The 14,364-nt window shown below is 45.4% G+C and overlaps 1 protein-coding gene across 2 annotated transcripts in view; it reads right to left on the bottom strand.

Moving 5' to 3' along the window:
- TMTC2 (transmembrane O-mannosyltransferase targeting cadherins 2) overlaps nucleotides 1–13,030 on the bottom strand; it is a 254,213-nt gene extending 241,183 nt beyond the window's left edge. Inside the window, exon 1 of one of the 2 annotated variants that reach the window (XM_055712368.1) lies at nucleotides 12,568–13,030. In XM_055712368.1, the coding sequence (XP_055568343.1) occupies nucleotides 12,568–12,650 (83 nt within the window). In that variant the 5' untranslated portion in view covers nucleotides 12,651–13,030. The remainder of the gene's footprint in view (nucleotides 1–12,567) is intronic. The other variant, XM_055712369.1, reaches the window with a different exon arrangement.
- Between the last annotated feature and the right edge of the window lie 1,334 nt (nucleotides 13,031–14,364).

Genomic DNA, 14,364 nt, shown 5'->3' with positions numbered 1-14,364 from the left:
GCCTCAACAAATTCTACAAATTTCAGTCTGCAAGACGTTCAGAACAAGCCAAGCACAGAGCCAAGTTGGTAGATTTAAATATCACACACAGCATGTGATTTCTGAAAACTGTGCACAACAGGGTGGTACCTTGCTTCAAGCTACTGCTTCAGAGCCTTTCAAGATATGTGTATCATACTCATCACCATGGTACCTGCAGACCTGTATTATCCAATTTTCCTGCTTAGACAAGACCCCTTTTCCAACACTATCCCCAAGGAGCACCAAGATCTAGAGCTGTGAACCTTCTCTTTCCATGCAAAACTAGCCGATTTCCATACACATCAAGCCAGCAGCTCAGAATTACAAAAGGTTGAGCATGTGTCTTAAACATCAGATAGATAGAACGTTACAGATATTCTATAAAATCTGTATTTTATCATTTTTCAAAAGAGTAAAATACCAATTATTAATACCTAATTTGCTGGCTTGAAATACTAAGTATGCAGCACACAACCAGGTGAGAGCCAATATTCCTTAAGGACTTTCTTCTTTGTGGGATCCTTTCTTCACCTCACCAGACACTCTCCCAGCCCCTGAAGGAGGTGGCTTTAAATGGGTTTTGTAAAGGATTGCACACTGATTGAAACTGGAGCATTTAGAAAAAAAAATGAAAGAGCTGACTGTCCCCAAGAGGAGAATTCCCTGTGAAATCTCTGACAGGTTTACTGTTTCTCAGCAGATCAGTTTTGTTTGCTTATAAATATCAACTTTTTTATTCATATCCTCGCATTATTTTCTTTGTCAAGTGCCAGAAGCAGGCTCTAAATTCCAGAGGACCAACTAGTTTCCTGCTCCCTGGACATTCAATCCTTCCGTTTGCTTTTAACACTGTATCAGCCAGGCTTGAAGCTCCAAGTACCTAAGTCCATCATAAATCAGGGTAATTCAGGGTTCTGCTTTGAACGTATACAAACCTACCCATTCAACATTAACCAAAACCGAATTAGTGACACTTTTTTTAAAAAAACAAATACACTGCTACAGGAGATCACACACAAGAGAAACCACGGCCAACGTGCTTTAGCTAAGCAGCATCTTGACATCTAGCAATTCAATGGAAAGGGGAAAGTATATAAAGCAACTGTCATTAAACTTCCCCTCTGTAAGCCCAAGCCACCTTTTCAAAATAGATGCCCACAGCCAGATGCCTTTATCAAGGCTTGAGCCACGCTGAACCAGCCAGTGCAACAGACCTTTTAAAGATGCTGTTTTGGCTGCCAAGAGCTTGCAATCACATTACGAGCAGGAACAGGGAGAGAGGAAGCAGAAGCAGTAAGAGATGCAATGACGTGCACAGTGGCTCAGGGCACAACCAGGCACAGAGCCTGAGGCCCATTCAGGTGGAGAAGGCTTTCATCTCAGACTCCACCTGCCAGCAATACTCCAGAAGCCACACCACCACAGCCATCTCCACAAAGATAGCTGAAGCTACGCGGCACTGATGCAGAGCTGCTTTCAGCAGTCATTTCAAAGCCCAGGAAGAGCATGAACATGTCTGGCAGCAAAGAGCAGCATCAACTGTACTCTGGGGTGATCCAACTTGGGGTTTGCTTTTTTAGCATGAGGCCAACAATGTGAGAAACCATTTTCTTTGTGGCTTTTCCCCATACTTAAGTCTTTCATCTTCTAAAAAAAGTGCATCCTGAGAATTCTGCAGAAATACGATGTTTATTAAAGAAAAATACTAACATTTTTAACAAGCCAAGTGATTTACATACAAGAGATGAGTAATGTACTGTGAAATGGAATAGAACATACAGCTATGTCTTTTCACACAAACAGAAAATTTATTCAAGTATACTGGTGTTACAAAGAAGCTATAAAGAACTGTTTGTGCTACAAAATGAAAGCTGCTACATATAAAAATGCTATTTGACATGATTAAATTTTTTCATCATTCTCTTAGTACTTTTTATTTCAGCAAGTTTTATTTATACAGTCATGCAGCACTTAAATTATTTTTTTGGCGCTGGAACCTTAATTCAGATCAAAGTGCTTTTGAAAAGCCTAAGTTTTCTTCTGCTTTAATTATAAAAATGTAAAAGATCAGAAGTTTAATTACAAATAATTAAATTAAAAAAGGAAAGCTTTCTTCTGCAAGTAGCATTAATTTTGCAAGACCAATCCTCCTTTTCCTCCTGAAAAAAAATCAAACCAAAAAACTCACCAAAAAAGCCCTTTAAAAGCTTCCTCAAGTACAACTGAAATTGTTTGAAGAAAATGAAGCACATACACTAAAGCTTCATGGAATTTATTACAAGGAAATTCTTGTTAAAATTCAAGATTTTTGCAGCAAGAAAATGCACAGATAGATGCATACCATATCTAGAAGTATCTTCCCAAGAACCATACGGTATTTCTTTTTGGCGTGGGAACTGGGATGAGGCATGGAAGTCTAAAGAAAGGACAGCAGAATGAGCGAGACCTTGCTAGAGAATCACAAACCAAACTCCCAAACAAAGCTGCACAAATCATTTCAGAGAATTGCCCAAGGTGATTCACTGATGAAATTCTGGCACCAACAAGGACAGCCAGGCCAATACAGAAAGGCTTAACTGAAGAAACAAATATTTTTCTTATTTTAGTGGTACCTAGAGGACTGATGTATAACACACAGAATAAGGCTTCTTAAGATCCTGCCTCACTTCTGAGCCTTATTTCTTTATCTTCTTATTAAAATAATTAAAACACTGTTGTCACGCTAAGCAGTCAAATCAAATAAATACAGCATCAAGCACAAGAGGAGGCATGACAGCACCTTCATTTTCACATAACTGTTGGAAATGAGAGGATGTGACAAGGCAGTGTTCCTTCAAATGTATTTTTATTTGAAAAGAAAAAAATATCTATTTTTAAAAAGTATATGAAGCATGAACAAACTCTATAGCAGAAGGCTCATAACCTACAGAGTAACAGCTACAAGTGGATTCTTCCACCCACAGTCACACTCAAGGCAGCGTGTGCTCCCTCCACATTAGTAAGAAAAATCCCCAGTGTTATTTGGGGTTAGGTAAGCTACTCTTACAGCCAGAGGTGACTGCAGGCATCTCATCTGGATTTCCAACTGGACCTAAAACCCTTCTCAAAGTAGCCCAGTACAAGTCCACTCAAACAAAGGAGCCAGCCAAATACAACGGATCCTGACCCAGGAATGTTGTCAGTCTGAAAAACAAAACCAAGAACATTCCTGCCTTACTGTAGTGCTACAGTATCATATAAAGGCTAAAAGCACCAACAGGATCAGCCTGCAGAAGAGAAATGACAGTATTAAACAACCCATAAAGGCACAGGCATCATGTGCTTTAAAAAGCAGATTTTTAAGTGTATCACTTACACTGCTTTGCACATTGGGCAGCAAGATCCTCCAGTGCCCTCTGAAAGGCCTATCACCAAAAACACACTCTGTAAATGACAAAAATCAATATACACACACACACACCACTTCAAGACACAGCATCAAAGTCCCAGAAGCAGCTATTTTCAAAATGAACTCCCACTTCAAGGTTTCACGTTAGAAACCTGGAACAAATTAGTCATTTGCAGAAAATAAATTTATTCTGGATTAGGAGTTCTAGTTCTCCCCATGCTGCCCTATTACTTTATAATCCAACAAACTGCATCTTTCATTTCAAAGTGACTACTAAATGCCTGTCAAACGTATAAAGAACTGGACAACTCACGTCCTTACTTACAGCAGCTTGAAGTCTCAGCATGCTAAAACACACCCCAGAGAAACACCGCAGGGCTGGAAGGCAGGCACGGGAATCACCACCAGACACATGGGTCCAAAACAGCGACCAGCCACACACTGAATATTTAGAGTTTAAATGACAGGGCAGACCACCTCTGCCTACCTTCTAGATGCAACTTCAGCACACTAATTTTTTAATTGTTCTTTTTTTGTTTGGTTTGGGTTTTGTTTGTTTTTGTTGGGTTTTTTTGTTTGGTTGGTTGTTGTTTTTTTTTTTACACAGGTGCTTGTCTCCTCCTGAAGTCTTACAGCTCCTATTGGAACCTGGATGAAGCCATATCTAGGCTCTTTGATAAAACCGAACAGTTTGGTGCTGGTTGAGCAGACTTGGGGGTTTAGTTTTAAATGTGATACTCCACAAGAAGGAGCTTGGCTGACCCCTATGTACAGGCAGGTTTATTTTCCTGATACCAGTGTTAATTCTTAAAGATCTTTATAATGGACAACATCCAGTGCCTTGGGGTTTTTTTCCCCACTAAGTAATTCTATCACATTAAAACCACTGTAAACATCAACTTAAGGAGACTATTTTCAGTGGAAGAGTATTTCTTAGTGCTTTACTCATACACTGGAACTCATACGTGCTGGGTTTTTTAATACCAAAGTAAATAACCATTACCAGCTTCAGTAGTTCCTGAGCAAAACCTAAGAGCTATTTTAAACAGCATTGACTGAGAAATACTCCTGCATAGAAGTTGGCAGCTAGATGCTGTAAAGGCACTCCTGATGCACCACGATGTTGGGAGCCTATGCACTTATCAGCCAGGCATTGCCTCCTAAAGAAAAGTATCTGATTCACAGCAAGCCATCCAACTCTGTGCTACATTCCCTTGCATCAGAAAGAAAGAAAATTCTCAGAAAAAACAACTAAAAAACGAAAGTTGCACTTACTCAGAGCCAGTAGCCAAGCAACTGGAAACACTACGTACAGAAATGAAATGCTATCTCTAAGTTGGGAACTGCAGACAAACACTTGTGTATCTGCCTTTCATTAAGGTATTTGAGAGGGTTCAAAGACTGGTTTCCCACTAGAAGGGTACCTAAGCACAGGGTGCAGGTCAGCCCGCAGCGATGATTGGTGATGTGGCACACTGGAGCGTGGGTCTAGCACCAGTTATTATTTGTTACATGTAAAAAGCCACAGAGGTGAGAAGACAGGACAAAGATCTAGGAATGGTTTAGGCTGCTGCTGAGCAGGTTTGTTTCCATGACAATTTTGGTCACTGAATCATGACCCTATTTCAAATGTTTAGGTCCTTTTTTTAACATTTAAGTATGCAAATTACCAAGCTGCATGAAAATAGCATCCAGACACTGGCAGAGACTTTACAGCAATAGTTCTGCTATCAATTACTGTGTTGTTCCTCTGAACTAATATACTGGACTAGCCGCCTAAAACACATGGGAGTTAAAATCATACAATCCTCTCATCAGCAAAATAGCCTAGAGTAATGCTAAGTTCAGAAAAACCTGTCCTCCCTTGAACCACAGGCCAGAGGGCAGGGCAGGATTTTTGGGGGTCTACTAACAGGCTGGTGAATAATAGGGAATGCCATAGACCAGTTCAGTCATCTAGCAGTAATGGTTTGTACCATCATGTGGAAAATCCTCGTTCAATTACCTGTCAGTCTCTGGCTTCTCGGGCCAGCTGGGACCAGAAGCACTGTGAAGGCCAATGTGCTTAAGTCCTGGAGAGAAGGAAGTGCTCCAAGGCAGTCAGCAGTGACCCCCACAAATAAATTAAGCCTTTGTGGCAGACTAATGGGAAGCCTGTCCAGCTCTCTGCTGGAAGACAGATGCCAAAAAAGACTTGGTCTCAAGTTTTAGACATACAATAAAAATCTGCTATCCTATTTACTGTAGCGATGGTATACACCTACATGTTTTTTTAGAGGTTACCCTGATTTTTAACAGCTTTTGAAGAATGAATATGGGCCATTTGAATAAACCACTGGAAAAAATTATCAAAAGAATTACAGACAAAACGGCTTATGCTGAAAGCATAGTATTTCAAATAAAACAAACGGCAATTAAAAAGTTGAAGAGATGAAGGAAAAAAAGAGATATGAAGACAGTAAATAAGTACTATTTACCTCCAATTGAAACCTCCTGCTATTCTTGAAAAATGTCCTCATGAAGCCAATAAGACAACGAAGACTAGCAGAGTAATTCACAGTGTCCTAGGGAACGCAAGGATTAGTATTCAAGGAAGCCACTTGTACTTTCCCCCCCCCCCTTGAAGCTTAACAAGGCCAGAAATGGCTGGGGTGGCAGAGCACTAGAGCACATCGACTAGCCACCCCTGATTACAGAAGCAGGGTGGCCAAGTTTCATCAGCTTCAAATGGTCTGATTTTCTGGGATTATTTTTTCCTTGAAGTAAAACAGAGATTGACACATTACTTGATCCTTAGCTGCTGCCCCAGTGATCCAGGATGTTTCTTTGTTTCACAATCAGCTGTCATATACGAACAAAAACAACCCTGTGCCAGGCTGAAGCATCCTCCAAAAACAGAGCCAAAGGCATACCACTGCCTTTGCAGATGCCTGTTATGAGCCATTCACAGGTCCACGAGATATTTCAACTGTCCTGAAGCAGCAAACTGAGTAGTAGAGTCGACATGTTAAGTGATATTTAGGGTGCAATTCCAAAGAAACAATTTCCTCTGGCTCTTTGAGTTTCATTCCAATGGGCTGGCCCTTCAGGGAAAAACGGTTTAGTATGGAGTTCTGCAGAGGGTGAAACTGGGAAAGGAATTACAGTATTTATACCCTCTCCCTCCTACTGGGGAGGGACTGCCTGTGCAAGCAAAACCACAAGTATCTCAAGTCTAAAGGACTATACAGAGACTGCAGGAATACAACCTAAGAACCTGATCTAGCAGAAGTGAAATGAAATCTTACTGCCATCCTGACTTAACCTATCCACAGAACAAGCTCCCACTTCAAAGGAAGATAAGGAGAATCTATATGATCAGTCATTCCAAGCAGGAAAGCACAGGGAGTTCAAAGGTTGCCAAAGCTCAAAGGCAAACAATAGGCTTCCACAATCAAGAAAAATTCCAGAATTAGTTTAAAACCTGAGGGCTGAATTATTGGAGAACAAAGAACTTTCAGCATAAGGTTTGGGTCTCCAGATAAAATGCTTCCATCTTTCAAACAAACATTTCAGACAATAATCAGTGATGAAAAAAGTACTGAGTGAAATGGACAGTTTAAAAAGGTTTCTTTCCCAAAAAAAAGACAATTAGCCCAAGAGCTGTGTAAAGCCTGTAAAATATTTAGAAATAAAGATGAAAAAAATCCAACCTAAAACACTGGCCCAAAGAACAGATTCACTTTTACGTCAGTTAAGAATAAGTATCTCGCCTTCAGATATAGTCTGTTTCTCCAACTGTATATTTGGAGCAGCTTTCACTGCAGGTTGCCAGCAGACTTGCATCTACAGCTCAGCATCAAATATTTCAGCTAAAGAAAGAAATTCCATAAACAAACAGTAAGGTCTGCTTCAGTCAACTTCACAGAAAGAAAGAAAAAAAAAAATTCCTAGCAGCCAATGAGGGAAAGGCAAACTTCCAGATGAGGGAGGCAAAGGAGCACTAATTCATCGCTCTTGCAGCTATCAGATGGTTAACAAATTGAGATGAGACACTTCTGAGCAACTTTCACTCTGGCAAACTTAAAGGATTCAGAAGTGCAGCTGGAATACATATGGGAGACTCTGGAGAAAGTGGATCATCTGAATTTGTAACTCCATTGTGTGCTGGAAGAACTTCCTGCAAATGAGGCGCATCCCGTCACTGACTCAGGGAGACTCTCCGTCTGCTAACAGTCATGAATTTATTCTCCCAACCAGCTACCAGAAGTGACATGGTTTATGTTAGCGTTATATATGCAACAAGAATCTTAAAATAAAACCTGCAGGGACATGTTTTCTTTTTTGCTTCCAAAAATCTCTCTACTACAGCATCTCCACCGCAAAAAAAAAAAAAAAAACCAAAACAAAAAAAAACTATTTTGATGAAACTAAGATTTCACATTTTGATTAAAGTGTTTCATTCAACACAACTTTTTATGCAAAAATGCTTTTTAAAAATCAAAAAACAAATATATTTTTAGGTGACATTCAGCATTTAAAAATGGAACCAGTATCGTATTAATAGAAAGCTATCATGCCAGATTCATCCCATTAGATAACCAGTTACTGATTCCCTAGGTTGATACTCAGCTACAGTACCTGAAAACTACACAGCCTCCATCACTCAGGCATCTTCTCCCAGTTACATTGTTCCTTAACAACATGTTAAAATCCCTGTTTCATATATATATATTATCTTTATGGTGATTTGAGTATCACACAGAAGACACAACAGGAGGGACAAAGGGAAAACACTACAGAGAAAGCATACAAGTCCCCATTCTCCCCACCCTTCCCCACCACCAGCCTCACTGCTGGAATTCAGAAGACTGCAGCCACCTGCAAACTGGAGCTACCGAAAGCTACTGGAGTACAAGAAAGCACTTGGATCTCAGAATTGAGAGAGATGACAAAAAGGGGCCATAAAAATCATAGATGTAAATTAATAATCAAATATACAGACACACAACAAGGAGACAGATGGCAAGCAATTTTCCCCAGTGTATTTATACTTGTTCTTCTAGTGCACGTATTTGGGTCACTTGCTAGATTAAATCTCATGTGGCAGACCCAACAGAGGTACCATCAAATGTTTATGGGCTCGGCCTATTCTTAAATGATGCAAGTCTGACACTACCAGGTGAACGCATTTATCAGGATTTCTTCAATGCAGTTTGCAATATTGCCCTGCAACTTTGCAACAAGGCTGTTGGATATTTTCCACCACCAGTAAGGCTGCCCCACTCAGGACTGCTAAAATATAACGCAGCACAAACTAGAGAAAGCCGGTCAGTGCTCCTAAATCTCACAGAAGAGTCCTGCACAGAGACAAACAAATCCATACATATTTTCCAGAGCACCAATTTTATCCATGTGCCACAGAGAAAATACATCACCCAAGGTTAAAGATCCCTACTAATACTGTCCTTAAAATACACCTTTCTTCTGACACTTGGGAAGAGAAAAGAACACCTCAATGGGTAAGTTGCTTTTGACATGTTCGCTGTAGTAACACATGACCTCAGATACACAGACCACTAAATCTTCCACACCCGAGCTACAGTGACCCATCTTTCTTAGCACAGGTCACATGAAGGACTACAACTTCAATGCAAGGTACTCACAGGTCAAATTGCCTGCTTTTGGTGGGGCTAAATGGCAGGGAAAAATAATTACACAGATGTGTAAGCCTAACTGCCGCAGTGGGTCTCCCTCCTGTCATACTGGGAGATATTAGCGTGAAACACAAACTGCATGTGCAGATTAGCCCCCTTTAGTCTGGCAAGAAGCTGGATTTAACACAGCGCAACAAGCAAGACCTTCAATACATCCACAGGAACAGACACTGCATTTCTCCCTACCCCTTGCTATGAGTTCCAAGATGATCTTGCTCAGCAATAAATAAACCTTTATTAACAAGCAATGTAAGCTCACTGTGGCATTAGGCCAAGACCTGAATATTTCCCCCTCCCCTTCCCACATTCATCTCTTCTTTTGGGCTTCTGCATGACACAACCAGCTTCAAATAAAACAAGCAAAAAGAGGGTAAAAATATATATTTATTTGTTCCTAGATGAACAAGGAGGTTTTGAGTTGGGGAGGAGAATTTCCCCCTAATAATCTACAGGTGTAACTAGGAAATATCACAGCTGCCTGTGATAACTACAGTAGCAGGGAACAGAGTGGCAAAAGCTTGTGTTTTCTAGGCCTACAGAAAAATAAAAATGAAGTATCATTTCTTCTTTATACTGGCTCTTGGGTTTAGAGGCTGTTACTTTCCCTTAAAGTAATCAATAAGCTAATTGATCAAAAAGATTACGTTTGCACTATGTGCGTGCCACGTATCTGTCAAGCCTGAAAGAAACAAGTTAGGCAGACTAATGATGAAAGTAAGAATGTATACATTTGCTTGCTCAACTTCCTCAGGCTTTAAGTTCCTTCAATTTCAGTTTAATTGGGTGAAGGGTGGGAAATAAAATATTGAATCCTTTGATATAGAGTCATAAAGCCCAGACTACAAGCAAGTTTGTTATATCACTGTCCATACAGTCTTTGGTTTGGTGCCGTGCTGCTGCTAAAATATTAAGTTTTACCATTGGGAAATTGATTTTGCTATAAGAACTTTTTATGATGCCACTTAATCTTACCCAACCTACATAAAAAAAATACAGAAAGCAATTACACACACCCTTTATATAGTAAGCTTGATCACTATATTAAAAAAAGAACAGTCTGATGTAATTTCAATATAATGGCAAAGGAAGCAGAAAAAGCTATGGCAATATGCTGCCCTCCTGAAACAAAACATTGCAGGTTCCAAGCTTAAATGCACAATCTTGATTCACTTAAAGTTAGTAGCATGATCCATCTCCCACATGGAGGGCTGTGTCCTGCAGCTCCAGCATCGACCTCCTTTTCTAGTGTTACATTTCAAGCCAGCTCCTGCAGGGCAGCAAGATTCTGTGATTACAGTTAAAAGAATACTTTAGGTCTGGGAGCCTGCCTTTTTGAATAGATAACCCTTTCTAGTTCAGCAATTACTAGCATGCAACAACCATTTCTGCCTTGCCCCTTCCAGTGCTGCAGTTGAAAAACATCCTAATTAGATGACCCTGCATACAGAAATCCCATTAACTGGCTTTCAGAGCACTGTAGTGAATGTCTAAATCTTGGCTACAATGATGAGAAGTACGTTGTTTAGTTGGGAGGTAAACACACAAACAAAGCGGTATTTTAGAACACTTTTTAAATAGTCTGGGATTAGTACTAGCAAAGAGAGCATGCGACCATCTCCTCTACCCCTTCTGAGATGACACTCAAATATCACTATTTTCTAACTGCATTAAAGCACATGAAGGCAAAAACCAAAAGTAACCTCAACTTCCACATCAGTAACACCAGGTAGTACCTCAGATTGCTTTCTGTGCCTAGCCACTCTGAACTGGCCTGCAGGACAGGCTTATAAGCATGTCCTTAAACAACCCAGTTCTGCCTAAATACTGCAACATATGCTACTTACGATTATGTAAATATTCCACAACTCCTGCAGTTCTTAACCATAACAAGTGGGTTTAAAACAGTGTCAGTGTATCAAAATATTCACTGCTTTCTATCGATCCACCTCAGACCTTACATTTCAGAGTAACAACATATTTTTTTTTTCTTTTACTCTTTGTGAATGAAGTTGCGAAATGTTCAAATAGGTTCAAGAAAAATCATTGTAGGTAACTGGAAGACTCACAGAAACCTTAGAACACTGAACTGTTTCAGAGGGCTTCAAGTGCATGTAAATGACCCAAAGGACTGAAGCCTGGATCTCCACATTCTGCAGCCGACACTGTTCCCAGCAGGAGACCCAGACCAGGACTAACACTTGGCATTTGCTTCCAGTATAATAGGTTTACTAGTAGCAGCCCTTGGGAATAAAAAAAATAAAAAAAATAAAAAAAGGAGGGGGGCGTGTTCTGGAAGTGGTGACAGCTCCTTAAACACGGCAGGTGCACAGTGATACAGCTTAAGGGAGGCAAATTCCGGGCTGAGTAACTGACTGCCTGCAGGACAGCCAGGCTACTTCCCAAGGCAAACGCCTGATCCAAGACATCACCGACCCCTTCGCACCCCATCCGCCCGCCGGGAAGTTCAGCGGGAAGTTCGGGTCACATCCCCGGCCGCCCCCCGCCGCGCCCCCGCCCCCCGCTCACGCAGGGCGCCCCCCGGCACTAACGCCGCCTGACAGCCGCTGGGAGAGTCTGCTCCTGCGGCGAAGCCCGGCCACCAAGCGGGGACCCGCAGCTCGCACGCAGGGTCACCTACCCCTCCGCCCCCCGCCGGGCCGCGCAGGCGGCAGGGCCGGCCGCTGCCACCGGAGGATGAGGCCGGCGCCGCCCGGCAGATGGAGCCGCGCCGCGGGCAGCGGCCCGCCCGCACCCGGGGCAGCCGGCGGCTCGCCGGAGAGAGGAGCGAGAGGCTGATGACTGATGAAAAGCTGTCAAAGTCAATCCGTGCTCACTTTTTGGATGGTTTAATTCCAATGGAGCATGAAACACTCCAGGACGGTTAATAAGTTTAGCCAGCCGTGCTGCTCTCCATAATACATTTTAATTATGCATCTGTTTTAATTGTGATCCGATTAAGTCACCGGAAAAGGCACAAAGGGGAATTTTCCCCGACCGCTAACAGCGCCCGTCGGCAGCTTCCCGAGGCAGGTACGCTCGGGAGGGCAGGGAGCCGCTCGGGAGCCCAGCCCAGCGACGGCTGCTCCCCTCCCCGTCGGCGGAGCTCCGGTCCCCGCGGCCACCCGGAGGTGCCCGACAGCGCACGGCAACTTCCCGCACGGGGCTCGGTCCCGGCGGAGCGGGAGGCGGCCGGGCTCGCCGCCGCCACCGCGCATCTGGGATCAGCCCGGGACACGCCAAGTTGAGGCAGCGGGTCCCTTCCCGCCGGGAAGGGCTGGGGGGGACCGAGCCCGCGTGGAAGCTGTCAAAGCCCCGGGAGCGGCCGGCGCCGCGGCGGCCACCCGGTGCCAAGGAGCCGCCGGGACCCTCCGGCGCCGCCCCGGATACCCCGAGGGGGTCGGCCACCGCCCCGCTCCCGGCAGGTGGGCAGCCCCCCGCCCGGCCCCGCCGCTCCCGCCCTACCTGTCATCGTAGCAGAAGTCGGCGCCCAGGGTGTTGAGGTACAGGGCGAGCCCCAGGGCGCTGCTCAACAACTCCGCGATCATCGCTCCGCCTGCCGCCGCCGCCGCCGCCGCCGCGCTCGCACCGGGGCAGCCCCCGCTGCCCGGCCTCCCGCGCCAGCCCCGCCGCGGCTGCCCCCCGCGCCCCCCGGCACCGCGGGGCGCCGCTCCGCGTTCCGCCGGCGGCCGCAGCCTGACGGCGTTCCCCCGCGCCTCCGCCGCCCCCTACCCCATGGCAGCGGGGCGAGCGGCGGAGAGAGCGGAGCGGGGCGCGGCGGCTGCCGCCCTCCTCCCGCGGCGCCTCGGCGCTGCCGCTGCTGCCGCCGCTGCCGCGGGTCCGGCTCCCGCCCGCCCCGGCCCGCGCCCCCCTCGCTGCCGAGCCGGGCGCCGCCGCCGAGGCTCTGGGAGCGCCCGCGTGGGGCGCCCCGGGCTCCCACCGCGCCTGCGTGCGGGCCCGCCCCGCGCCCGCCCCTCCGCAACCGCCCCGCCCCGCCCCGCGCCCCCGCCCCGCGCCCCCCGCCCCGGGCCGTGTGCGCCGGCGGCGGCGGCGGCGCGGGGAGATCGGGCGCTGGGCAGGGCTTGCCCCGACGCTGCCGTTGGCCTGGCGCAACCATCTTCTTCAGGGCCTTTTTCTCTTTCTCCTTTTCCCTTCCTCCGCGCTCCTCTTTCCCTCCTTTTCCTTTCTGACTTCTCTCTTTCCGTTTTCTGGCTGTTTTCTTTCTTTTCACTTTCCTTTTCTCTCTTTTCAGTTTTTAACGGTCTTTTCTTTTCCTCTTCCCCGTTTCCCTGTTCCTCTTTTCTTCCCTCTCCCATCTCTCTTCTCCTTCTCCTGTTACCTTCCCCCTCCCCCCCCTTTTCTTCTTTTTACCCCAGCCTAGGGCAGATGGAAGCTCAGTAGGAAAGAAGGGGCCCGGACCGCTGCGGGTGGGATGCCTGAGCAGGGGGCTCCAGGCTCCCACTTGCTCTGAGCTCTGCATTTCCCTCACGGCCGGTGTGGACATCCACGGGGAGCCCCTAGCTCAGCTTCCCCTTAAGCAAAACCAAACCAAAACCACTGAAACCTGGCAGAGAGGGGCTGAAACCAACGCACCCCAGGGCAGGCGGCGCTGCCAGCTGGGGCTCCCCCGGGGCAGCCCCTCAGCGGGGTGCTGCCGGCAAGAGGCGAGGTGGGCACAGTCTGCACTGCGCTCCGAGTGGGGCAAACAAACGGCCCAGGCAGAAACCCCAGCTGGGGGGTATAATGTGCTGAAACCATCTTCCAGAATTCACGGGATATAGAGGCACGAAGTTAAGGGAAGGGTTTGGGTCCATCAAGCTGATTGTTTCCTTTCTTAAGAGAGTTTTTAAAATGTTGCCTCCCTTTTTCTGCTAGCCAGCCCATTATCTAACTGTTTCCTCATGATTTCCATCAAGTGGCACAACATGCTGTCCCAGAAGAATGGGAATCTGTACATCAAGCTGTGTCTAATAAATTGGGGAGCTTTTAACAAGTTTCTTTCTCCCCTATGTGATTATTTAATGCTGCTCTTTGTAACCTCAAAGTATATTAAATGCATTAAGACCTCTTTTAAGCGATGCTTGAAGTGCCTCTGTGAAGTCCGCCCCAAGTGTCACAAACATCTCAGCTGCTTTCACTTAGGTTCAGGGGGTGTGTTATCACCATCAGTGGCAGTAATTGCAGACATGGGGGGAGGGTGCATTTTGTTCAGAATATTAAAGCTTTCAGGGGCCTTATTGAACCCATTAGTGATCACATTGA

This window comes from Falco cherrug, chromosome 5, assembly GCF_023634085.1.
Source record: "Falco cherrug isolate bFalChe1 chromosome 5, bFalChe1.pri, whole genome shotgun sequence".
NCBI classification, from domain to species: Eukaryota; Metazoa; Chordata; class Aves; order Falconiformes; family Falconidae; genus Falco; species Falco cherrug.
The sequence above is the reverse complement of the archived record's forward strand: the minus strand, read 5'-3'. Positions and strand labels throughout refer to the sequence as shown.